At 42.0% G+C, this 25,978-nt stretch overlaps 2 protein-coding genes and 1 long non-coding RNA gene across 4 annotated transcripts in view; 2 read left to right on the top strand and 1 right to left on the bottom strand.

Moving 5' to 3' along the window:
• Window positions 1–10,106, top strand: part of C1QTNF2 (C1q and tumor necrosis factor related protein 2) — a 21,502-nt gene extending 11,396 nt beyond the window's left edge. Inside the window, exons 2-3 of the mRNA XM_018561916.1 lie at window positions 4,115–4,372; window positions 9,441–10,106. Of these exons, the coding sequence (XP_018417418.1) occupies window positions 4,123–4,372; window positions 9,441–10,093 (903 nt within the window). The 5' untranslated portion in view covers window positions 4,115–4,122 and the 3' untranslated portion in view covers window positions 10,094–10,106. The remainder of the gene's footprint in view (window positions 1–4,114; window positions 4,373–9,440) is intronic.
• The window catches only part of LOC108791431, a 20,474-nt gene extending 2,287 nt beyond the window's left edge, over window positions 1–18,187 (top strand). Inside the window, exons 2-3 of the long non-coding RNA XR_001941503.1 lie at window positions 1,832–1,838; window positions 18,097–18,187. This is a non-coding gene — a long non-coding RNA (uncharacterized LOC108791431). The remainder of the gene's footprint in view (window positions 1–1,831; window positions 1,839–18,096) is intronic.
• On the bottom strand, window positions 16,034–25,978 carry SRA1 (steroid receptor RNA activator 1). 2 transcript variants are annotated; one of them, XM_018561919.1, is made up of 5 exons: window positions 25,902–25,978; window positions 19,572–19,694; window positions 18,742–18,965; window positions 17,214–17,322; window positions 16,034–16,603 (listed from the first exon to the last, which is right to left on the bottom strand). In XM_018561919.1, exons 1-5 carry the CDS (start codon window positions 25,924–25,926, stop codon window positions 16,410–16,412), a joined length of 675 nt encoding a protein of 224 aa, XP_018417421.1. In that variant the 5' UTR covers window positions 25,927–25,978; the 3' UTR covers window positions 16,034–16,409. The 2 variants fall into 2 exon arrangements, with proteins under 2 accessions (XP_018417421.1, XP_018417422.1); XM_018561920.1 differs by having other exon boundaries at window positions 18,742–18,956.

Raw genomic sequence — 25,978 nt, 5'->3', positions numbered from 1 at the left:
TGTAATGAGGGCAGGGGGGCTTAAAGGAATCTGAGTAAGAGGTAGTTGTTACTCCTACTCATTCACCAAATTGCAAATAAACAGACAACACCTTCTTCAAAAGTTTTTTATTTGAAAAAAAACCACAACACAGGTTTTTGACAAGTCTTATATTAAAAAAATGTCCATTGACGTAATCCACAGGTCAATGACGTTGTCCAGCAATGTAGATCCACATCAATCAGGATTTACGACGCCCACAGACTCGCTGATAGAAAAAATACTACGCCACAACCAAACCGAACTCTCGACGCAAAATGACAGCTCTGACCCAAATATCAACAAAAGAGCAGAGCAAGTTGTGACATCAGAGGACTTATTTCGCCCCTTTGTTGACATTCGAGAGCAGAGCTGTCATAATAACAACTCTGCTCCCGAATGTCAACAAATGTGCGGAACAAGTCCAGTGACGCCACGACTCGCTCCGCCCCTTTCTTGACATTGAGGAGCAGAGTTATTATTAGGACAGTTCTGCTCCCAAATGTCACGACTCGCTCTGCCCCTTTGTTGACATTCGGGTCAAAGTTTGCCAGGATCGGTCATGTTGGCGGGCTTCGGGTATTATTTTCTTTCCGTTAGTCGTGGCCATGGTCCATCGCGATTAACGTGGATCTACATCGCTGGACGACGTCATTAATGTTTAGATTACATTGATGGACATTTTTTTTTTAAGATAAAAGACTTGTCAAAAACTGTGTTGTTTTTTTTTTCTTTTCAAATAAAGGACTCTTTCTTCATGGTATTGTGTGTAAATTTACTATTTTACTGTATTTGGTAAATGAATAGGGGTAACAACTACACTTACTCACTCACAAGGGTTCGGCAACTGGGTGCCCCCCTTTATAAACGGGGGAACCCAGACTCCTATAAGCCCACAGACCCTCACAACCAACAGGGCCAGGGTTGTGGGGAAGAGGTCCTTGTCCTCATCAATATGGGGACAAGGGTCCCCCCTGGCAAAGCACCCACCCCATGATGAGGGCATGTGGCCTGGTATAGTGCAGGGGGAGGCGCATGCTCCCCCCTATACCCCCCTCTTTCCTGCTCTGCCAGGCTGCTGCTCGGATCAAAGGGTCTGGTAAGGGATTTCAGCGTTTTGTTTTTTTTGCGTGCTAAATTCCTACCAGACCTAAATGGTGTGGTATGAATTGGGGAGAGGATTCTTTTTATGTTAACTGTTTGTTTGTTTATGTTAACGTTTAACAACAATTAATAATTTAGAATGACATTCGGAAACCTTTTTGGATGCATTCAAAATTTTCGTTATCGGAGAATTTGGATATGTTCAGATTCATTATTTTTTCATTTGGAAATTCGGATGCATCCGAATGTCTGAATTTCGGAAAATTCATATGAACTTCAATTCGGAATGAAAGGAATCACACATGTCTAAATATAATAATCTATTAGGGGGTAGGGTTGATCACATTGTGCAAAAACAAATGTTCCAACTGGAAACAGCAGGTCCAACAGTGCTTTGCAGCCAAGTTACATGACCTAGAGTAGGTGAAGACTTTGACGTTATTAGCAAGCAGGCCAGCATACTTCTGCCTTGACCATGAGACATGTGACCCAGAATGCCAAGGGTTGCAAGTGACTGGTAGGATTTACATTGCAGGACCCCCTCCACCTCCTTGAAAGGCAAAGTACTGTATAGTGCATTTATAGTAAGTGCATATTTTGAGTCAATATTGAAGTGTTTACCTTAACTGCAATGTGACTTCAGGTTTTTACAAGATTCTTCCACCTTTTTAATTTTAATGAATGTCCATATTTGTAGATTAGCCACTAGAGATAGGGTACATTAGTTATTACAATAGCTCTGTATAACTACTTAATAGCTGTTGAGGTAAGACACCTTAGGTATTGGCTAAATCTGGACATGTAAAAAACTTACCCTTGCAGTGGGGCTACCCCCCGCAGTGCAAGAGTTAAGTGCTCAATATATTCACTGCAAGGCAAATGTGAACGGGGATGAAGTGTGTAACTGGCCGAATTGACAGGTGAAAATAAAGGAAAACAAAAGTAAAAAGAGAAAACCAATGCAGCCACCACATTTAAGGGCTGGTAAGCTGCAATATATTACATTTTTGACTTTGGGTTTAGATACTTTTTAGTGACTTGACACTTAATGGAAACTTCAAAACTCTTCTTGCTCAATTTTCTGTGGCTTGGAAAATAATAGTTCTTATTTAAATGAATATCAACCAAACTGTAGATTGATGGTTATCTTTGGTCATCTCCACACTTTCCTACAAAATCTAATGTACTGTATGGTTACAAGGCTGTTCAGCTAAATTAGACAAGGTAGGGGTCACATAGATACAGCAGGTTAAAAGTAGCTCGTGAAAATAACTGTTTCACCCTTTACTACCCCAGCAGACCAACCTGCAATTTCTACATGGTACCTCATGTCAAGAAAATACTACTGACAGTATTATTGCATAGAAATAGTACATTCAAAACTTTTGTTTTATGACAGAAAGGCTCCACCGTCTAGGTATGCCAACTAGGTAACAAGACATTACTTGGATGGCATTTATTTCCTATGTTAATTTATATATTTCTCCCAAATTAAACATTCTGAATTCTGTTCAATTTGTCATGTCAACCTTATTTTGTATGTACAATTTGTTCTTGTGATCAGGAAATTAAACCTTGTCATCTGGATTTTTTAAAGTGACATTAAAGGATAAAAAATGTTTCCCTCCCCCCCATGTTAATGTCAGCACTTAGCTTAAATGATGTCTCTTAATCCGATCTTCCTCTTCTTTGCCCATGTTTTCATCTGTCCCTCCAGCGGTGCGGCGGCTCTCCGATCCAGCGCTGACTCCTCTCTGCTTACAGGCACTTCCGATCCAGCGGTGTCTGCATGCCAGTGCACGCGTCTATAGGCTTACCTTGCGTCTCTGCTCGTCTCCCGGCCGAGAATCCGAACTGCGCATGCGCCCGCCCAAGATCCTTTGCGGACGCATGAACAGTCTTGGACTCTCGCAGCGGGAGCGCGCAGCGATAATAAGGTCAGTCTAAACCGCTGTTTAAGTGGGTTTAAAAAAAAAAACGTTTTGCCTATATCTACTGCTTCTCAGCAGTAGATATAGGCAAAAAAAACGGAGGCTTTAAAACCCCTTTAAGTTGCTTATTTAAACCTGTTGTTAAAAAATCACAACACATGAAGTACTTTCCTTGATATAAAAGGAGAAAATATACGTAAATTTGTAATCATTTAAAGTAAAGAATGCTTTATTCTGCAATTAGAACTAATGTTGGAGTGTAAATTTCACTAACTAAAGCACAGTGAAGCTGGAGCACAGGGTATGAGTTTTGGGTTTATTATATAACTATGGCTCTTAAGGGTGGGTGAGGGCAGTTAGCAGTGAGACGGCAGTGGGATCAGGTCTATGCTTTCAGCAATAACCCCCTTTAGACTTAGGCCCCATTCACACCAGGGCAGATGCGCTAATCAGAGTGTTTTCATTAAAATCTATATGGAATCCGCGCTGATCAACGCAAAAAAAATAGCTCAGGGAGCATTTTGGGTGGCAGGCGGTTCGGATCGCGCGGAGCAGCGCAATCACATGAACAGTGCCCATAGGAATGTATGGAATCGTTCATGTCGGCAGTTCAACACAGACAAATCCGCGCCACCGAACCGCCTTGGTGTGAACGGGGCCTTATGGTGGAACCTGCTTTTATCCCTAGATCTGAAGTTTGCACAAGAACAGCTTCAAATCGCAAGTTGACAATAGTACCCATCCCCAGGCCCCCTTGCACCCTCCCAACAATAACTGATAATAGCAGCCCCTCTTTCCCAGCATATTCCCAAAGGAGCAATGTTTCTGATTAATGACATACAGACAGGAGTCCTCATCCCAGATAAATTATGGCAGACGCACAAATCATCCAACCTCTCCCACTTGTAATGCCCCTAAAAGTTCTCACACAGTCAATGGATAGCTACCATAACTACTCAAGCCATGCCTAATATGCCCAAACATAATTATCCTGCAATCTCCCCTTTGTTATATTCATTTTTAGATTTTAATTTGTATTCTTTTCTCTCATGCCATCATAGGTTGAGAAATGATTTCACTCATGCTTCTGATTTGGGCTTTTCCATGTGTTGCCAATAACCTGCTTACCAGTTCTGCTAAAGGAGAGTTACATTATTCCAAAGACAACCCTCAACTTATCTGCAGCATGCCAGGACCTCCTGGACCGCCTGGAGTTCCAGGTCATCCTGGACCCACTGGCACCATTGGAAGAATGGGCTTTCCAGGGAAAGATGGCAAAGATGGAAAGGATGGAGAGAAAGGAGAAACAGGAGATGATGGTATGCTACCAATTTCTAAAGTGTTTGCTCTACTTTTTCTTGACTAAATGTAAGAAGTATAGTGTAATGCTGTCCTGAGAGGCATTTAAGGCACCTTGAGTAAGATAAACATTCTACCAAAATTTCAAAGAAAAATCAGGCTACTTAGCAACACTATTGAGATTATTTTCATGCGTAGTATTATATTCATCATACTGACCTAAAAAATCTTTGTGGTCTCTGTGTTCTGTTTAGTGGCGTAACCTCCCAGGGACCTCTACAAGGTGTCTGAGCAATGTAAGGAATAGAAATTTGTATTGTCATATAACATAACTGATTGCACAGTTATATACACAGTCCCTAAAAGTGTCACGATCTGGGTTCAGGCTCCAGCAGCTGAAGCTGCAGGCAATTCGTAGTATAACAGGCCGGGTTCGGTACACAAGCAGAAGCAGGTAGTGGTGGAGGAGCAGGCAGAAGCGTAGTCAGTGAAAAAATTGAGGTCAGGAGTCAAAGGTATCAGGTATGTAGCAGGAGACGGAGAGAGTAGTCGGTCAATCAGTAGCCAAGGGTCGGTACACGGGAAGCAGTATGAGCAGAATGAAGCACAGAGGGAGCAGGAAGCAAGATCAAGGCAGGAGCACAATAATCTGGCAAAGAGGAAGTGCAGAGGCATGGCTTAAATAGGAAGTTGAAGGGAGGAGCATGGAGTTCAGAGTTCAGCAGAGATTAGGTGTAACTGAGGATCACACAGGAGATCAGGCAAGAAGCTATCCAAGGTTCTAACGTGGCTCAGCAGGTAGAACCACCGCCAGCTACAGCAGAGGCTCTGGGTTCAGATCTGGTTTCTGACAAAAAGGTCACTCACAGACCGGTACCAGTCCAAGAAAATCTCAGACTGCTTCACAGATGGCAAAGAGTTATTTTCTTTAAATAATTGTTCATTACCCCTTCAGATGTACTTTTAGTGACAGTAGACAGAGTATATTTTCCATCACTTTTCCAGTTGTTGTGTTTTATACTTTAGATGCAGATTTTTGCAATAACAGGTAAGATTTCTTCATAATGATTGTCCCATGCAAATCATATGCTAAGTATGCAAAGTAAAACCCTCATATCACTGCAAAGCACCCAAAGCAATGTTTAAATGCCACAGGTGTGGTGCACTGTGCAAGCAGTGCACTGCATTGCTTGCACAAATATGATCTGCATGGAAGAGTATAAAACTGGCTTGGTTAAAGCATGACCAAACCCAAGAACAAAAATTGAATACAATGCAGCTTACCAGTCCTTAGATGTGTTGGCTGCATTTGAAGGGAAAGAACATTTTAGGCAAGTACAGAAAATACATGTTGCTCATGTCGGAAATGTAGTGTCAATCTTCTTCTATCCCCATAAGCCCCCTGTGTAATGGAGGTTACCAAAGACAGACATGTTGTAATCCAACCTGGGTGGCAACCATGACTCTCTTTATAGACACAGTGGAGGAATATGTTTACCCATGTAGAGACATGTAGTGTTTATTCCCTGGATTACCCAGTGAAAATAAAGAAAGAGAGCCACACAAAAAATGTAGCCCCTTCTAAGGACTGGTAAGCAGCTACACATTATTTATGTTTTTTTGCTTTAGATAAGCTTAAAGTCTGATGAAATAAAAAATTAAATTTACATTTGACAAGAGTAGCCAGAGTTCAGTTTTTATTTTATCATTACTTTGTAGTCATCCACATGTTGTGTTCCATACTCTTCCATGCAGATCATATTTCTGCATATGAAATATAGAAACTTTAACTTGTCAAAAGTAAATTTAAGGCGGGGGAGGGGGGATTTGAAGAGCTTTTTGTCATCTGTTGATGAAATGGATCTATCACAAAGCATTGTATCTGAGATTTTCCTTGGTCCTCTTGAACTCCAGAGCTCTAGACAATCCTGGACCTTCACAGTCCCCATACTTAAATATTATTCATTATCTTTGGGTTTGTCTCAAATTTAAATCACATGCAAAATAATTTGAGAATATTTCTAGATTAGAAGTGCACATCAAGGACAATTGAGTAGAAGCTTAAAGGAACAATAGAAGATAGGCGGAAACATCTGGAAGCTGTATTTTGTGCCAAAGGAGGCAATATCACAAGCTACTGACTGAAAGTGTAACCAAGATTCTGCATGTGGAATATTGGATGCTTTCCAATTGAATATATTTAGCAAATATATAGTAATTCTTCTATAGTAATACATGAAAAGTTGCAGAAACATGTTTAACCAGTTGACATCCGCGGTGTTAAACCCCCTTCCCATCCAGGCCATTTTTCAGTATTCAGCGCTGCGGTACTTTAACTGACATTTATTTCGAGCACATATAGGCGATCGGCGGGCTATGGACCCGCTGATCGCCTATATGTGAAACACCCGGTAACGGGTGTGTACATTGATCGGGTCTTTTCTGCCCGTGCGTGCCCGCTAGGGGCGCGCGCGAGCAGAAAAAAATTGCCGTCTGTAGACGGCAACCCGCAGATGCAGCAGTGCCGTCCGTCCGTTTTTTTACTACGGGCGGACGGCAAGAGGTTAAAGTACATGTCAAAAGCCACCATTTAATCCAGTTATGGATTAGATAATTTATTTTTATAGCTGGCAAAGGTACATGAATCTGTTTTGAAATGAGCCTCCTGTTATCCCTCTGTGTAGACTGGAAAAGTATCGTTCAGGTATTTTGACAGCCAGTGGGGCCGACTAGCAAGATACTGAAGCTTGGCCCAGTGTGAAATTCCTCCATCCACACGGTTTAGGATAGATGGAGGAATCTGTTGCACTTTTTCCATCTGACCATAGAAAATCTGCAGATAATCTATAGGTGTATGGCCAGCTTAAGTCAAGTGATGCAAAACTGTTTTGTGATGCACAGATCCCTGCTTTCTGGAGACCAACCCCTGGTAAATTTGTTTAAAAAAAAGAAGAGAGATAGAAAAAGATGGGTTTTTTGGTGGCTCCAAAAAGAACAAGTCCAATAAACATCAGTCTCATAGAAGTATAAAAAGTATAAATTTATTGAACAATATATAATAAAAGCATTCAATATGCATGAAAGGATAAAAATAAGAAGCATATACCTCAGGGGAAAAGATATACCTCCTATCACCCCCAATACACCACAATTGAGATTGTTGCCTAAAGGATCATAATCTCATACATGTGAGGAAATGACATCATAATAACATAATAACAAGGCAACTCAATATGAGACAGGTATTAATGGAATGTATCTCAAGTGGAAAGGGCAAAGCTGATGGGGGTGATATGTTGCTTGCAATGCTAGAAAGGCACTGCCTGTAAGCTCGTAGGCTCAACGAGGTTTCGCACCAATGGGGCGCTTCTTCAGGAGCGGGGAGAGGTAGTCTAGAGGTTATATAGAAACAAAATATAAGTAATCAACCAAAAATTAATTAAAATTGTAGATATCAAAATGACACTGGGAAGTGCCAGATAAGCCTTACCCCTTCAGTGTGAGGTCAGCAAGTGCTTAGCAATGGCATATAGCGGGCCAAGGGCATGTGAGCCCAGGGTGGAGGAGGATGGAATGATCACAGCCAAAGCGGGCCTGGACACTATAGGTAAAATGGAGGTGTATATAAAGGTATAGCTGAGTCAACCCGCCCTTCGCTTCTGATTGGCTGATGGGCGGTCCCACTGAGAGATCTTGTGATCTCTCATGTCAGACGCCACCTTATAAGCCTGCACGGGACCGCTGAGGTCTTCAGTGCATGGCTGGCAACGGCCCTACGAACATCAGTGGTGATAGGTGGAGGATCTTCCCCCTCAGCTGCCCTGGACCCTATATCTCCTAATGTGGACACTCCTCCATCCTCTTTTTATGGGTAAGAGAAGGATCCATACAGTCCTTTCACTCCTTGTTAAGCTCCCTCTCACAGATGTCAGCTTGCATCCCCCTTCCTCCTGTTGTTTTTCAACACTTCCTCTACTGGCAATCTGGTGCATTCTCTTCACTCCCTGTTGTTATTTTTTGGGCCAGAGTTTGGTTATGATATGCATACCTGGGTTCACACAATTGGGTTATTAATAATATCTGATTCGTATATATCATACCTTTTATATACACCTCCATTTTACCTAGTTTACATAGTGTCCAGGCCCGCTTTAGCTGTGATCATTCCATCCTCCTCCACCCTGGGCTCACATGCCCTTGGCCCGCTATATGCCATTGCTAAGCACTTGCTGACCTCACACTGAAGGGGTACGGCTTATCTGGCACTTCCCAGTGTCATTTTGATATCTACAATTTTAATTAATTTTTGGTTGATTACTTATATTTTGTTTCTATATAACCTCTAGACTACCTCTCCCCGCTCTTGAAGAAGCGCCCCATTGGCACGAAACGCGTTGAGATTACGAGCTTACAGGCAGTGCCTTTTTAGCATTGCAAGCAACATATCACCCCCATCAGCTTTGCCCTTTCCACTTGAGATACATTCCATTAATACCTGTCACAATAACAAGTTGCCTTGTTATTATGTTATTATGATGTTATTTCCTCACATGTATGAGATTATGATCATTTAGGCAACAATCTCAATTGCGGTGTATTGGGGGTGATAGGAGGTATATCTTTTCCCCTGAGGTATATGCTTCTTATTGTTATCCTTTCATGCATATTGAATGCTTTTATTATATATTGTTCAATACATTTATACTTTTTATACTTCTATGTGACTGATGTTTATTGGACTTGTTCTTTCTGGAGCCACCAAAAAACCCATCTTTTTCTATCTCTCTTCTTTTTTTGAAATTAAGTCAAGTGATACTGAGTTATCCATCAGTATGCTGCTGGTCCATCCTTGGATAGCTCAACAGCTGCATAGTCTGTAGAGATGTCTTGTGAATTGCAGGCGTTGGCTTTACTGTCTCACAGGATTATAAAAACGTTTGATAAATATAAAGCACTTCTCATATGTGTATTCTAATTATGTAATTAACTGGCTGCTTGGAGTTCAGTTTTAAGTTTGTTCCCTACGGATGTATAATCTTCTTTTACTTTGAAAACCAACTAAAAATAGTAATCTTCTATGTTCTGCAGGTACTCCTGGCAAAGTTGGAAATCCAGGAAAGCTAGGTGGTAAGGGTAAGCCAGGAGCCTTTGGACGAGCTGGCCCAAGAGGTCCAAAAGGAATTCGTGGTGATTCTGGGACACCAGGGGCAACAGGAAATAAGGGACCAAAGGGAAAGAAAGGGGATACAGGCATGCCTGGACCATGTACTTGTGGCTCAAAAAAAGCAAAGTCAGCATTCTCCGTGGCTGTCACAAAAAGTTACCCCAAAGAACGACTACCTATTAAGTTTGATAAAGTCCTTATGAATGAAGGAGGTCACTATAACGCCACTAGTGGGAAATATATATGCAGCATACCTGGTATTTATTTCTTCACTTACGACATTACTCTAGCAAACAAGCACTTGGCTATTGGACTAGTTCACAATGGACAATACAAAATAAAGACTTTTGATGCCAACACTGGGAACCACGACATAGCATCAGGGTCCACCATTCTTCCTTTGAAGGCTGGAGATGAAGTGTGGCTACAGATTTTTTACTCTGAACAGAATGGACTTTTTTATGATCCATACTGGACAGACAGTTTGTTTACAGGTTTCCTCATCTATCCTGAACAAGAATATCTTGATGAGATGAAGGGTAAGATCATCATCAAGAAAACAACAGGCGTGAGTTGAGCTGCATAGAATAGGCATTCTTGCCATTTGAAAATACTTATTTGACTTTCTGTAAAGAAACCAGGAGTTGTAAACTTTATGTTGGTGGAAAGCATGTAGCAGTCAAGCTGTTTTCCAGTACGCTCAAGTTAAACAGTTATTACTATGTGAGAAGGCATTATTATCTATGAGTGGCAACAGAACTGAATGGTTTTATTTACAGTTAGTCATAACAAAAATGAGAATTCCTCCAAAATAATTTGGTAATTTCTGCTGAAGCCAAATGTGAATCTTAAATCTCATATTGTTCCTTTTTTTTCTGTACATATGTGCATATTTAAAGTGTAAGAAAACACCAACAATAAACTTATTAAGCTAATGACTTCCTGTGCTGCACTCTTATCAGCTAGCATTGTCCCCAGCTCTCTGTGTGGCCTAAATAATACCTTCCCTCATGTTATGTAGGGGAAAGGGGGAAGTGTTCTGTGGTCTTGTCCTAGGGAGTTAGCATTGTAACTCGAGGACACAAAGTGATACGGGAAGGATCACAAGGTAAAAATAAAGGAAAAATACAAAATCTATTACCGCCACCACATCTAAGGACTAATAGCTGCTGCCATCTTACTTCCTGTGTTTAGATGCACTTTACCACTATCACAGAAAACTAAGGTGAGCTGCCAATTGCACTTTGTATAAAGCATACTTCTTGCCTATTATCGACCTCACAAAACTCAGAAATGTAAATGTATATCCTAAACATAACCCATTTTTGAGGTCCAAAAAAATAAAACACAAAAACTGCCCTGTTTTCAGCCTTACCATTTGCACCTTAGCACAATCTATGGCAGCCAATCAGCTTTCAACAGGAAAGTGGGCAGGTAAATATCTAATTAGTTGCTACTCATTACTGTATTCATTTGATTTAAAGTTCTCATCAACCTGCATTTCAAGGGTTAAATGCTTATTAAATCTAGCGGTAGAGGAATACAAGATCTAATACTTACCTAATTCCTCGTTCTGGCAGGTTCCCTCCATCTGTGTGACCCGTCATCCAGTACAAAGCAGGACCAATAAACCCTGCATTGTACATGAAGACAGCGAGGGGCCACCCATAACCTTGAACATGCGAGAGAAGAGGTGAGCATTACACCTTATACCTCTACCCCTAGACTTAACTCTTGCAATGCAGTCTAGACAAACAGGCACTTCCACAGCCCTTGTGATAGGATGTGTAATACAAGACGGACAGTACAGCATTTGTCAGTGAAAGAAATACTCTAAGAAACTGTATTTGTGTAATCTAGAGGCTGCAAAAAAGATCATTTAACCACCTCCCGTCTGCTGAACGTTCAGAAACGGCCGGACGAGAGTCTTCTGGATGTGTGTGGGCGTCTTTAAATGTCCTTTGTGCCCGCACGAGCTGGAAACCACCAGAATTTTAAACAACCAGCGATGGCCGTTTACATACAAGCGGTCCAGTGTCTGTAAAGACGCCCGATCGCTTGTATGCTGCATGTCTTTGTGCGCCCCCCTTTACCTCTCCTCGTGGTTGCTGTCCCCGTGATCCCGGGCGTCCGATCCGGGATGGGTGATGTGGCTCAGTGCACTGAGAACGGAGGGAGCTCAGTACACGATCTCCCTCCGCTCTCCTCCCCTGTCTCTGAATGCAGGAAGTGATGTTTACTACATCACTTCCGCATTCCTCTGTCACTCTCCGGTACAGAAACCGGAGAGAAGCTGATGAAGCAGATCTGTGCATCATCAGCTTCTCTGGGGGTCCCTAGGTGAAATTAGGGGTCTTACAGACCCCTGATGTCTCCATAAAGGGGACCGGTCACTGTAATTTGATATCACATAGGGGGATTCTTATCTCCCTATGTGATAACAATAAAGTTAAGTGTAAATAAATAAATAGGTCACAAAATAAATACAATTTACACACACACACAAAAAACCCACAACATTTTTTAAAGTCCCCACATAGATGCGCAAAAATGGCAATTACGCAGCAATTTTTACATATCACCGCATATCGCCGTAACATATACGTTGCAGTGAGAGCAATAATTCTAGCGCCATTAATTACTGATAACACTAAACTGATGCGCGGTAAAAGCTTTTAAAGCGTTGCCTTTAGTCAATTTTGGGCATTGTAGTTTGTTGCGATTTCGCGGGTGCACGCAATTTTAAAGCTTGACATGTTTGGTGTCTATTTACCCGACGTGACCCCGTCTTTTATATTTTACCAAAAAATTGGGTAATAATAATTGTATTAAAACATAATGTAAAACAATTCAAACTTTTTAGTAGGTTAATGTAGTAAAAACCCCAGTGGTGATAAAATACCACCAAAAGAAAGCTGTATGTGCCCCGCAAAAAATGGTATAAAATTAATTTCAGTAAAGCGTTGCATGACGGAATAAATGTCAGTCAAAGTACTGCAGCGCTGAATACTGAAAAATGGCCTGGACAGGAAGGGGGTGTAAACACGGCGGTCAGCAAGTGGTTAAATATCAAAGGCCAGCAGTATTTTGGTCTTATCTCAAACCAAATCCCTTCAGCTGCGGATCCTTATCATATACATAGTAAAAGATCAAGAGCCAAAATGTGTCTCCTGACCTCTTCCTATACAGTACATATAACAGTGATGCTGGAAAGAAGGTTGGTATTGCCTGCAGGTTTCTAGAATAGTTGAAGTATTTAAATGAGTCTACTGCAGGTCTCTAATATAATCTATTATGCTTCTAGACTACATTGTAGATTATATTGTATCATTACATCTAAAAACACAGATTTTCAATTAAGAAAGCTTTTAATAAACATGTTTTGCAAGAAGAATTCTTTTTATACAGAGATCCAAATTTGTCCATTTTTGCTTCTTTGCAAGGGTTATTCTCACTCTATCCTTGGATCCGGCCAGCTGTGACATCGCTGTCTCCTGCCTGTCTCCTCCTTTGCAGCGATGGGATGTCCCCATGGGTGTCCTCACGTCTAATAACACTGTATAGAACGTGCTGACTCGAGGACCGCTGCCGTGAAGGAAAAGCGAGGAGGAAGGGAGCAGCCTAAGAGCCGGTTTGTTCTAAGGATCAGGTGGCTAGAACTTTTTTTTTTACCTAGACCCAAACGAGCACCTAACCCTTGCAGTGAGGGGGTAGCCCCCTTTTTTTTCTCCAAAGTTTTGCTTTAATGTGTCCCATTAACTGACCCTAGTTAAAGTCAATGCACAGATCATGACATTGTTTAATAAACCCAGGTGAGAACACTTCTCGATTGTAGGAGAGGCTGGCCTTGTGACTGACGGCTCAGATCACTACGACCCCTCCACCCCCCCATTAATTGAAGTTTTTATGGTTTCACTCACATTTGTAAAACAATTCACATTGCTTTATAAATCTGCCTTTTTTATTTATTGCTTTCACAATGACTGAGCTGCATTTATAAAGCAGCAGCATGGCCTTACAGTGACTGCTTTTTAAATAAGGCCCAAAGTCATTGTTAAACCAAAAACATTACTGACTTTGATAGATACTTATTCGTTGCAGTAACCATGTAAAGCTGTTTTTTTTTTTTAAAGAATATCGTAGTATTTCTCTTTGATCAACCTGATATTTAACCTCCGTGGTATAGAACAAGAGTTTCTGAATGTTAGGCCTGTTTTTAGGCCCCAATCATACCAGATCTGTTGTGTTACCATCTATTTTTTGAGGGATGGTAACGCAAGGGCAACGAAAAATGAATGGGTGTGAATAGGGACAGGTCATCCTGCAGAGTTGTGCTCTGTTGCAGTACATTACACTGAAAAAAAAAAAGTAGAGCTCAACGCAGTGCATCAATGCACCCCGCATCGCAAACCATTACAGTGAAGTACAGTAATACCTTGGTTTACAAGTAACTTGGTTTGAGAGCATTTTGCAAGACAAGCAAACATTTATGAAAAATTTTGCCTTGATATACAAGCAAATGTCTTGCAATAAGAGCAAAATTTTGTAGAAAAGCACCACCCGAATAAGGCTGTAGCAGTGCGAGCGATGAGTCTGTTTAACGACAATGCAATGTCACATTGGACAGATTCCTTGTTAAGGTTTCACGAAATGAAAAAGATTCCAGTGAGTCAATTGATAACAGTGATTCCGTTAGTGATAGTGAAAGTTGTCCTACACAATAATGCTCCTCTCTCTTGTCCCTCTCACACCGGCCACAAAGGTACCTGTAATTGGTTTATTTTTCTTTATATTTTGTACAGTATTATATTACAGTACAGTATTGTAATCATTTTATATGAATATTTTTGGGTTGTGGAACGAATCATCGGAATTTCCATTATTTCCTATGGGGAAATTCGCTTTGATATACAAGCGCTTTGGATTACAAGCATGCTGCCGGAACGAATTATGCTCGTAAACCAAGGTATTACTGTATCTCCACTCAGGGCACGTTACTTCACATGAAGCTTGCCAAAAAAAAAGAAAATATACGACAGAATGCAATGGATTGGAAGGAAATCAGTACAGTCGCAAGTTAATGAATCTTCCATTGAGATGCGAGTACCTTCCAATTTTGGTGTAAATGTACCCTAAAAGTGTACAAAAATGTCATATCATGCAGCTTACCAGTCTTTTGTAGTGGTGGCTGCATTCGTTTTCTAGCAATCCTGTCCTTGGGAGGCAACACTCACTCACCATACTGTATCTGTGGAGCAGTAGAGTCATCACCCTAGGACAGGAAGTGTGTTAGAACTATGCAAATGGAGATATGAAGAGGGGAAGGTGGACAGGGCTTACAATAGTGCATGAAAAAGCACAGATGTATGTATTCCAGAATCCTGCTGCACTCCTTACCGGGTATCCCTGTCAGCGTGGGTGCTCGAAGTGATTGCGGATGGAGCCGCCAATACTGAAACTAGTTAAAGATGTCACCAGCACACCATATTGAAGAACATGTCTGTTTATTGATGCTTCATGCCAAAACAAATTGAAATCCATTTCAAGCCTGATGAAGGGGACCTTGTGTGGCCCCGAAACGTTGCTATTTGTTTTGACATGAAGCGTCATTAAACAGACGTGTTCTTCACTTCAATATGGTGTGCTGGTGACATCTTTAACATGAAATAGCACAGCACACAGGACAACGCTGGATTTCTGCCAGGATTGGAAGCTATTTTTTGTACTGCTTGAACAGATATAACAAGACGCTTGGCATAATAAAACAGAGCACAAGAGAGCAAGTTCATTGTTGGGATTCAGCTACATTTGAAGAGTTATGTTCAGGGCAGGGATTAGATTTTAGAGTTAAGGTTAGAGTAAGCATTAACAACTCACTTTTAACTTTTGAATATATATTAATTGGGTGCTTTTTTTGTAAGTTTTTCTTCTTAAAAGGAGAACTATGGGGATAAGGCTTTTCCCCATAGTTCTCCTAAGAGTAACGGGAGGACACAAACTAGCGTCCTTATGTCTGGATCCACCCAGCTGCGTGAGTGACAGCTGGCTCTGCCTATCTAGAGGCAGAGCCAGCTGTAGCCGCCGCCTCCCCCGTCCGTTCCGCCAGTCAGCGCTGGAGGATCGGACAGGGGAGGGGGGAATCCAGCCCCTCCCCTGTCACAGCTCTCTGCCGACACAGGATCGAGAAGTGAGCGAGTACCGGTATGTGTTTGCTCACCTCCCGATCTACCCAGCCGACCTGTGACAGAAATCGTGACAAGAAATCTTCGAACCGCAGGATACTATGAAAGCATTTTTGCTTGTGAATTTGGAACATAAATATAACAAACTAATACGGTTCAAATTTTAACCAAATTTATTAAAAAATACCAGATGATTATAACGCCTATTCATCAATAAAATATGTCAGTTTCAGTGTATTGATCATTTAATTAAAGGCTTGGTGTTAAGCAATTTAAAAGAAGAGAACAGGTCGTCGCTGATTTAATAATCCTGCAGAAAAATGCATAACAGCTCCATCAGTTTCCTCTTCATTGCCATTCATGGCTCAGATAATAGAGAAACTTTGCAAATTCTTTTAGGTCAGCAGCAGGCTAGTCAATGTAAAGTGCTCTGTGGAGGAAGCCATTGTGGAAGATGAGCTATAGACAACCTCAGTTATTCCCCAGTCCTGTTTAACCGATAAGCTGCGTAAACGTTAATATTGGCTCAGTCCTCAAAATGGCTGCCATCACTAAACCTGAAAGATGCCACAGAAGAAAATTATCTCCTTAATCCCAAAAAAAGGTCAACCAGAAAAATACCATAAAAACAAAGTTAATATTGACTGAAAAAAGTCATTTGATACTGTGGGTAGACTGCATAGCAATACGGCCATGTACTAAAATGGCCTCCTAGGTGTCCTGATGGCCGCTGTCGGTGCTCTCTGTTACGGCCTCTTCTTTTGCAGGCAGCTCCTCGTGAGGTAAGTTTCTCGCTTCAGCAATTAAACGTTTCACTCCCACCATCCACTGACTGACTTCATTTACATGATCCACCATCAGGGACCTGTGGACTTCATCAGCAGAATTCCAGTTCTGATTGAGGTCAATACAAGCATCTTATTCTTACCCATGGCTACTAGACGGAATGACTACCAGGGAAAATAAAGGGATATGCTTCACCACATTCCAGTCTGGCTTCTTATATAGTAAATAACTGTTCTCTGTAAAACAAGGGGTGGGCAACTCCAGACCTCCAGCTTTTGTGGAACTACAAGTCCCATGAGCAATTGCAAGACTGGCAGTTACAGGCATGACCCCCAGAGTCAGAGGCAAGGTGAGTTACAAGGAACAATGTGTACCCGGCTGTCAATAATATGACTGAGAAATTACCTCCATGTTCTGTGGTCTGTATAAGGTGACAGATTAGAACTCCTCATAGATTAACATTAAGGGGCATATTTATAAAGCAGTAAATTTGGCATTCACCAAACATTCTCTGCAGGTGAATGTGTTTTTACTGACAGTGACTGATTCACCACCAGTGGTTTTCCTTTTAAAAGTCAAATTCACTGTTTTATATTTATGGCCCCAAGTGTTTAGTATATAATGAATTTCATTAGTACAAGTTTGCCTTAGGCAAATGATACAAATCCATCTCATCTTCTTCAACTTTCCCATAAAAAGGTAGAAAGGTAATGTGAGCAGGGTGCCTACCCTTTACCAGTATTCCCATTCTTCTCTGCACAGGACTTGATAGCTTTCCACTGTTCCACATTTCTTCCAGCATGGCAAGTCTCTTGCTTATATCAAGAAACACTTGTTTCTGCAAAATAAAATAATTCACATGTAAACTTTAGAAACAAAATGGGCAACACATTGCACTGGTCATTGGACGTATGACAGATCGCAAAGCATGATGGGCTGTTAAATCAGAATCCCTATTGCTCCCTGCATGTTAGTTGGCAGCCTGAAGAAATTGAGCAACGAAGATGGCGCTGTGTCTGCTAGAAGAGAGGAGTGCATATCTTCCAAGTCATACGCAGCGATATGAGCTTTCAGAGATTTCCTGTCTGTGTATAGAACTCATCACCTGCTGACTGCAAGTAGAACATTTAATAATACTAAAAAGAAATCAACACTTTCAAATATTATTTTTAGTACTTCTTTCCCCATTCATTGTGTATATGGTGGGGAGGGTTTTTTTTTTATTGCTTTGTCCCCCGTTGGAACAATTCCCCTTATATGCTGTTGCAGTAATGGTGGCAAACTATTATGGGCTTTCATCAAGAACCCATTTTGAGGAATAATTCTAAAAACCTTTTTCTAGAGATGTGTCCAATCTTCTAGCCACATTTTATACACAGCTTTGTGGGTACACTTTTTTGTATCCAGCTATCAAATAATGCAGATAACGACAGATACTCCCCAGTATACAAACGGGGTTACGTTCTGATAAACCCATCGTAAAGAGATCATATCGCAAACTGAGAAGTTGTATATACATGAGATATTCAACACTTTATTATCAAATACAGAAGGCTTTTTGTCCATCTGTAGGTTAATGTAAGTGCTTCAGCCAAGTTTAAGGTAGGCTAAGCAATAGGTAAAAACCGGCACTCGAAGGGGATCTGTCCATTCAATACTTTATTTTGAAAAAGGCATAAAAGCAGCAAACTAACAAATGCTTACATGTTGCAGCCACCAAAATGGGTCTTAGTTGTAGAGGTTCCAGCAGCGGGATTGGAGACAAGAGGTTAGAGCGGCTCCATGTTTCTTAATTGCTAAGGTATGCTAAGCTGCGATATATGCAGTACAGTATATATACAACCTAAGGAGCATCTTTATACAGCTCAAAGTCCCAATCAGGGAGACCGCAGGAGACCATGCAACCTGAGTCTGGCTTTTCCACAAAGTCTAAATGAAGACTCCTAGAAAAAAGTTTTCCATCTCCTGCAGGCTGCTACCCAGAGCTCACTTGTATCAAAACATTCAAACATTACAAAACAGAGGTAACAATATGAAAAGAATTTACACACTACAAGCATCTCCCCTACTTCTTCCTAAAGCTGTCCTCAGTCAGGAAGTGCTCTATGAATTCATACAGCTTCTACCTAAAACTTGACAATACCTTTACAAATGATAGAAAATTAAGAATAGCAAAACTTTGGTAACAAATAATGAGCACCATCCTTCTATATAAACAGAAAGTTGTGATGGCCCAGTTTAATTTAACAATAAACACCTTAATGAGATCTTTGCAGGCCTCCAAGATTTCACGGAGTGGGACTAGAACATCCTTTACATCTACAGGAGCCTGCGATTCTGTTTGACTGGAACACGGCTTTGAGTTGTCTGTTCTAAGGGGTGAGGAGACTTGTCCCAAAGGAGGAGGGCCAATGTTGCTTGTTGAACCTGCTGGTGGCATCTTTGGAGGAGTGGAAGAAGAAAGTGGTTGCCCTGAAGATGCTAAAATGAAACAAAAACAAGATCAAAACTACAGATGAATATAATGATTACAGCATGAACAGTAAATATGCCACTGTGCCAAAAGTGCACACGCTACACATGAATATACTTCATAAAAAGGTATTTTTGCATACACCAAATTTCTTACATTGGACAAAATCCTCTGCCCAACACCAAAGCAACAAGCCATAAAGTTTAGAGCTAGCAATAATCATAAAAAGATCCCTCACCCGCAGACACAGACTTGCTTTTCAGATCTCCGCTTAAAGTGACATTAAACCCTCAGATTTTTTAACATAAACCCGGGTCCACGGTACCTCGGGATAACGGTATTCTGTATCAGCGAGTACCGAAAAAAAATATCGGTACTCTATACCAAAAAAAAAGTATTGGTACATCCCTAGTTAGCACAAAATCCAAACAGTACATATACCCACTTAAGTGGCAAAAAGTTGTAAATGACATCACTTTCTTCCTAGTCTGAGTATGTCAAGACTCATACAGTAAACATGTAACTCTGTAGTGATCTCTAGAGAAGTAAAAGATTCACTGCATACTGCGATTTATACAAGAAGGTCACAGCATGATTCTTCTCCTGTCTCCTACCTGCAGGGGGATCCTGTAAAGGTACCGGGACTCTTTTATTCAGCGGTGTGCGTTTACCACCTCCAGACATCTGCAAGCCATACGAGAATTGGGGAGGGTCATTCCAGCCCTTTTCTTTGTTACCTGTTAAATAGGAAAAACATGTTACAGGTTTTAAACATGAAGTACCATTATTTATTTTATTGGTCTATAGTAGAAAATACCAAGGAAACAGGGAGAAGAACAAATCCTGAGCCTTAAAGCCTCATTCATACAGGCTAATCAGGTCTGGCAGCGGATTCCTGTGGCAAGAATCTGTGGATTCTTATGGCTGTAATTATAGGTGGTTCCAGACAGCTCTGGTCGCTCTAGCTATACAAGCTGACAGGACCTACAGCTGTCCACGGCTATCTGTCTCTATTCACATGTATCCACACATCCAGCGGTTATCTGCATGTCATGACCTGCCTCCCAGCTACCTGATTGGCTAGGAAACTGGCTTCACACTGCCTAGCGAATAGATGACCGGCTCTGGACGAAGAAAGATTGCATCCAGAGCTGGACGTCTGCCTCTAGCTATAGGAAACCACTGATATGTGCATACAAGCGAATAGCATTGGACAGCTGTTGCTCCTGTTAGCCTGTCATTACTTTGTACAGGCCAAGAATCCGTAGCTGTCTGGCACCACCTGTAATTCCAACCGCACAAATCCGCAGATTCTTTCAGCAGGATTCCTCTGTTGGACCTCATCAGCCTGCGTACGTAAAGTCTTAGTCTGTACAGAGGATTGGCTGCCAACAACACCTATACCACAGGAGGCAATTAGTGGTCTAGTTGGCCTTCTTGTATAAAAATGCCAACTCATCCCAACCATGATTTGAATACACAGAACACACTGCGGTAGAGATATATGAATGAAATGTCCAGGTATGAATGAAATGTCCAGGGGCAGCTCCTCTACTATTCTGAGCAGATATAAAACGCCAAGCAGCATTTCATCAATGTTTTGTGTTTGTGGTACAACAAATCCCCCCTAGACCCCTCTTCTTGGTAAAGTATACAAAAAAACATTTAAAACAAGATGGTTCTTCCATGTTTTTAACCATACTGCAGAAACGTTTACATGTTGAATTAGTGTGGACCTCATCAGAGACGCAAAGCAATCTCAACACCTTATTCCTGCAACTCGCAGACTCTAGATGCAACGTTCTGCAATAGATCCAGCTCCCATTCTCTGGGACTACACACCACTGACAGGCCACCCGGATGATGAGGAACATTCAACTTAGGGCAAGCAAAGGTTTAACTTATTCCCTCCCTCCCTAGAATATATTTACGTTTCCTATGCTCCCCTCTCCAGTAATGTCACAAAGAGTACATAGTGCTTTGTAAGTTATCTCTATATATAGTATGAAAACCACTAAAGCCTCTTTTACATGGCCGGTGTGCATTTGGATCAGAAGAGGATCTGTGCACAGATGCCCTTCTGATTGGAGCAATAGAGAACTCTTGTGACATCATTGGACGTTCAGGTTTTTCCCTCCATCTTGCAATGGAGCAAAAAACTGACCAGACCCATGTTAGGTCTATGGGAGTCGGATGTAAGCAGTGTGTACATTTACATCAGATTACCTACGATCCGTCCCGTTCAAAACAGAACTCTGTTCCTTTTTTTTTGGACCTAGACGGACTCTGATGTCATTGGACATAATCCATTTACATCAAACACCCCAGAGACTAACACTTTCAGGGTTATTCACTAAAGCAGGGGTGCCCATTAGGTCGATCGCGATCTACCAGTCGATCGCAAAGCGATCCCTGGTAGAGCGCGATGTCCTGTCCTCCTGCCGTGGGGCTTCTCTGGATCCCTGCTGCTCTCACCCATCTGTATGCAGCGGGGGATCCAAGGAGAAGAGAACGAAGCGCTGCAGCCGGTGGCGGAGGACGGAGCCGCTATCACAGCAGCACGCCGAGCGGTGAGGAGAGAGAGCCGCTCGGCCTGGATCTGACAGCCGGCGGCTCTCTCTCTCCTCAACGCACATGCTGCTGCTCCGTACTCCAATTCCCCCCCGCAGCTGAAGTGCTTCCCTCACTTCTCTTCGGATCCCCCGCTGCCTCTGCCTGGGAGAGCAGCAGAGATCCAGAGGAGAAGCTGAGCCCCCTGTGTGCGTGGCCGAGCGGCAGAGGATCGGTACATATCAGTAATATGTACCAATCCTCTGTGCAGGACAAACACTGGAGCGATCAGCTGATCACTCCAGTGTTTGTAAATAACTGGAGACACATAGGACTATGTGTCCCCGGTTGTAAAGCACTTCCTGTTCATTCATATCACTTCCTGTTCATTCATGAGTTTCTCAAAGGGGAGTAGCACGCTGTACAGAGGCTCCTCACCATTCATTACCCACAGTGCGATCGCCTGCCTGCATTCCGGTCCAGTGCCATCTGCAAAAATAGTGCTTGCAGTATTTTTGCAGATGGCACTGGACCAGAATGCAGGCACTAATGAGCCTGCGTTCCGGGTGCGGGCGATTGCACTGCGGGTGAGGGGCGTGGGTGCGGTGCCATTGACTTCAATGCACCGCCATGCTCCCCCCCACCTGAATGCAGGTGTTCTTTTGATGGTAGATCTCATTGAGCTTGTCATTTGAAAAATAGATCTCCGAACAAAAAATTGTGGGCGCCCCTGCACTAAAGGGTGAAGAGTTTGGAGAAGGCAGGAGAAGTGAACAATCCAGGCCAAAATAGCTGATTTGGAACAATTCTCCAATTCAGCTCACTTTCCAGATCAGCTATGTTGTCCTAGATTGTTAACTTCTCGTGCCTTCTCCAAACTCTTCATCCTTCTGTGAATAACACTGTAAGATTCTGATCAGGTATGCCTGAAAAACTTCAGACGGACTTGATCAGAACACCACATGAAAGGGGCCTTAAAGTGATATTAATTACTCAGATTTTTTAACATAAAACAATACTGTAATGTGCGCCTTACTGTAATCCATGGTTGTTTGCCTTCTCTTTGCTGCTCTTCCTTTTAAATCGGTATCTCTTCTCATGCTGAGCAGAACTTCTGTTTTGCAGCAGACTGCCTTGTCTCTGGAATGGCTACATGGTGTCTGTGTGTAGGTTTGCAACCTGAGCCAGCACTAAAGGAAGAGGCAGTCAGCTGCAAAGGGAAGTTCTCCCCCGGCATGAGGATTTAAAAGGAAGAGCAGCAAAGAGAAGGGAAACTACCATGGATTACAGTAGGTACACATTACAGTATTGGTTTATGTTAAAAAATCTGAGGGTTTAATGTCACTTTAAGTACTTAATTAACTTTGTTACTTTTATACTTCATCAGCTGTTTTTTAAAAACAAAAATAGCGTCAGGTTTTATGAATATATTTAGAAACCGGCATGCTGTGTTACCATAGTTACTGAATGTTTCAGAATATATAACATAGTTCTAAATTTACAATACAGCAGATTTGGATGTTTTTCTTATGCTGACAAAGACAGCACTTTGGCTGGAGCCACTGGCAGTTCTAAGCCCGAGGCTTTTAGTGTCAAAAATAGGTTAAAGTTTATCAAAACCCAAAAAATGTGATATATTGCAGCTTAGATATGGTGGCCGCATTCTTTCTTTTTACCTGGTAACGAGGGTTCTAATCCTTCCCCACTCTATCCAAACACTAAGGGGGTTATTCACTTAGCTGCCGAAGAGAAGTGAGCCGACTGCTGTTTGGCTATTCACTTCAGCCTTGTATGGCTGATTTCAGCCGTACATTGGCTAAAATCAGCCGTACATCAGCTGCCTTCAGGTCAGCCAAATATGCTCTGCATGTTCGGTTGAGAAGAAGTGCAGAAGAAGTTCGACTCAGCTGATCCAACATCTGGATCGGCTGAGCTGAATCTCTGGCAGCTCATACACTGGCGTTCGCCCCTATTCTCATAGGGGCCAAACGGCAGTAAGTAAATAGAAAATTCGGCTCGGCTATTCTGCTCGCTACCTCCGAGGTAGCGAGCAGAATAGAAAAAAAAATTTAATTAAAAGGAGGGGGACAAAATGTTTAAAAAGTTTTTTGTTTTTTTTTAAACGAAAATTTTAAAGTTAAGAAAATTAAAATATTTTAAAGAAAATTAAACGAATTCCAAACGCATAATGGCAAATCTGACAGATGCCGGCAAAATATAAACAATTGGGCGGAGCAAGCGTTGACATCTAGCTAGCTCCGCCCAACTGTTTCCTATTGGCCGACACCTGCCAGAGTCTACTGGCAGGTCCCGGGCAATAAATAACAACTGGGCGGAGCCGGCCCAAAAGGGGCATTTCCCGCTCCTTTTTGATGTGTAGCTGCCGGTTGGGAAATTCCCCAGCCCCAACTGATTGGGCCAGGAGAGGGGTGCGACAGTGACAGTTTTCTGCGTGAATAAAGCTCATGGACTTTTTCGAGTGACACAACGGTCAGGTTAGAAGGGGCACCACTGAAAATAATGGGTTGCTATATATTGAGCGTTTTCGTGCCTTGGGAAATGTGCAACAAACCAGCCAGGGGTGAATGGGGGCTAAAAGAAGAGATTCTGGGGGGAATTTATCAAAGCAATTGCGACAGTTTTAGCCTCTTAGAATAATTTTTTTTAATGTGCAAATCTGTTTGGTTTTTTTTTTTGCATGTAATTTTTATTGAAAGTTTTCCAAACGTTACAAAACAGGCAGATTTGCCGCAAGTATTACAAGTTCACAATATTGATAAACAGCAAAAGGTGCTATGCAGGTCAATCAGAGGAGCGTAGCATGAGTTAAACTAGGTAACATCACGCTGGGGAACGCCAAAGGATATCTAGAGGGCCTAGACATGCAGTTAATTTAGCCTTGTGGTACCACTCCGTATCTTTGAAAAGAGACACCACTTCTTTGAGTTGACTCAGAGATAATTCTTTGGTTAGAAATGGCGTCAAGGTGGTGAACAATCTTTCTGTACGTGAGCAGCTATATTGGGCGTCCAGTGCAAATCTGTTTAACCGCTCCTTTTACCATGTGCGCCTGTTTTCACTAGAGCTTGCACTATTTTTCCAATTGCACATGTATTGCAAAATTTCGCAACTGATTACATCTGCACTTGTCCTGCGGCTGTCTGAAGCTGGCGCATCATCTAACAAAACAATCGCAACTTTAGCAGTCCCAATGACCACTTTCTTCAAGAAGCGACAGTTAAGCTTTTTGCCTGTAGTTACAGGTCTTCTTTCCTGGCGTCTATTTAATCTCATTTATGTATCCCATGCAACCACATGCAAGTTCAAACACTCGCAATTGCGATGATAAATCCCCCCCTCTGTAGTTACTCTTCCAAGGGGCAGTGGGTTAAATCTTTACTCTCTTGAAAAGTTAAAGAGGAACCCAGGGGAAAATTATTATTAAGAAGGGGTTACTCCCGCACTGCAAGGGTTAATTGCTTGTTTGTGTCTAGGGAGGAAAATAAAAAAAGTAATACTCACCTGATCCGTAGCAATTGGGAGTGTTTGAACTCGCATATGGTTGCATAGGATTTATTTGCGCCAGATTTATGATGCTAGTGTAATGTTGATAAATGAGGTTTAATAGACTCCAGGAAAGAAGACTTTGTAACTTCAGGCAAAAAGCTTAACTGTCGCTTCTTGAAGAAGTGGTCATGGGGACTTCTTAAGTAGCAATTGTTTTGTTAGATGATGCTCCAGCTTCAGACAGCCGCAGGACAAGTGCAGAGGTAAATAGTTGCGCACTTTCGCAAAACACGTGCAATCGGAAAAATAGGGCAAGCTCTAGTGAAAACAGGCGCACATGAGGTAAATAGTTGGGAACTTGCGTAATAGTGCAAGCTCAGGTCAAAACAGGCGCACATGTTGAAAGGCAATTTGCACATAAAAAAATAAGCTAAAACTGTTGCAATTGCTTTGATAGGACAAAGGCTAGATTGAGCGCTGTGACAGCTGGCTGGCTTTAAGGATCCGGAAAGTATAACTTTGTTATCATCTTCCCTAGACAAAAACACGCAGTTAACCCTTGCAGTGCGGGGGTAGCCCCACTGAAAGGGTTAATCATTTTCCCCCGGAGTTCTGCTTTAAATGTGCTGCTGTTATCAGACTTCCCGGTGTGTCCCCACATAACATCCAACCTCTTCTATGACAGGGAGCTGTGTTGACATGGACGGTAGCTGACTAGTCACACATCACATGTATGACATAAGCCGCATTAGATCCCTGGATACACTTAGCTGTAACTAAGCAGATTTACTAAATGAGGCCAAACTGAAGTCATATAACGTAGTCATCATGAATAATTATCCCCCCGAGTATGTAACCACCTCCCAGCCCTTTCCACAGCCTCTTACCCGGCTTCACATACAGCTCAGCCATGTCTCCCCTCCCTCTCCAGGACTCCAGGAACTCTCACTGCTGCTTCGTGGCT

Source organism: Nanorana parkeri, unplaced genomic scaffold (genome assembly GCF_000935625.1).
Source record: "Nanorana parkeri isolate BGI_ZX_2015 unplaced genomic scaffold, ASM93562v1 scaffold550, whole genome shotgun sequence".
Classification (NCBI taxonomy): Eukaryota; Metazoa; Chordata; class Amphibia; order Anura; family Dicroglossidae; genus Nanorana; species Nanorana parkeri.
The sequence above is the reverse complement of the archived record's forward strand: the minus strand, read 5'-3'. Positions and strand labels throughout refer to the sequence as shown.

What these genes read in the sequence shown, in the direction of transcription:
- SRA1 (XM_018561919.1), bottom strand. Translation starts at nt 25,926, where the DNA reads ATGGCTGAGCTGTATGTGAAGCCGG. An exon ending in CCTGCAAAGATCTCATTAAG is followed by an intron (nt 17,323 to 18,741) that starts GTGTTTATTGTT and finishes TTTATTTTGCAG; the next exon opens with AAACAAGTGTTTCTTGATAT. An exon ending in AATGGGAATACTGGTAAAGG is followed by an intron (nt 16,604 to 17,213) that starts GTAGGCACCCTG and finishes ATGCTTGTATTG; the next exon opens with ACCTCAATCAGAACTGGAAT.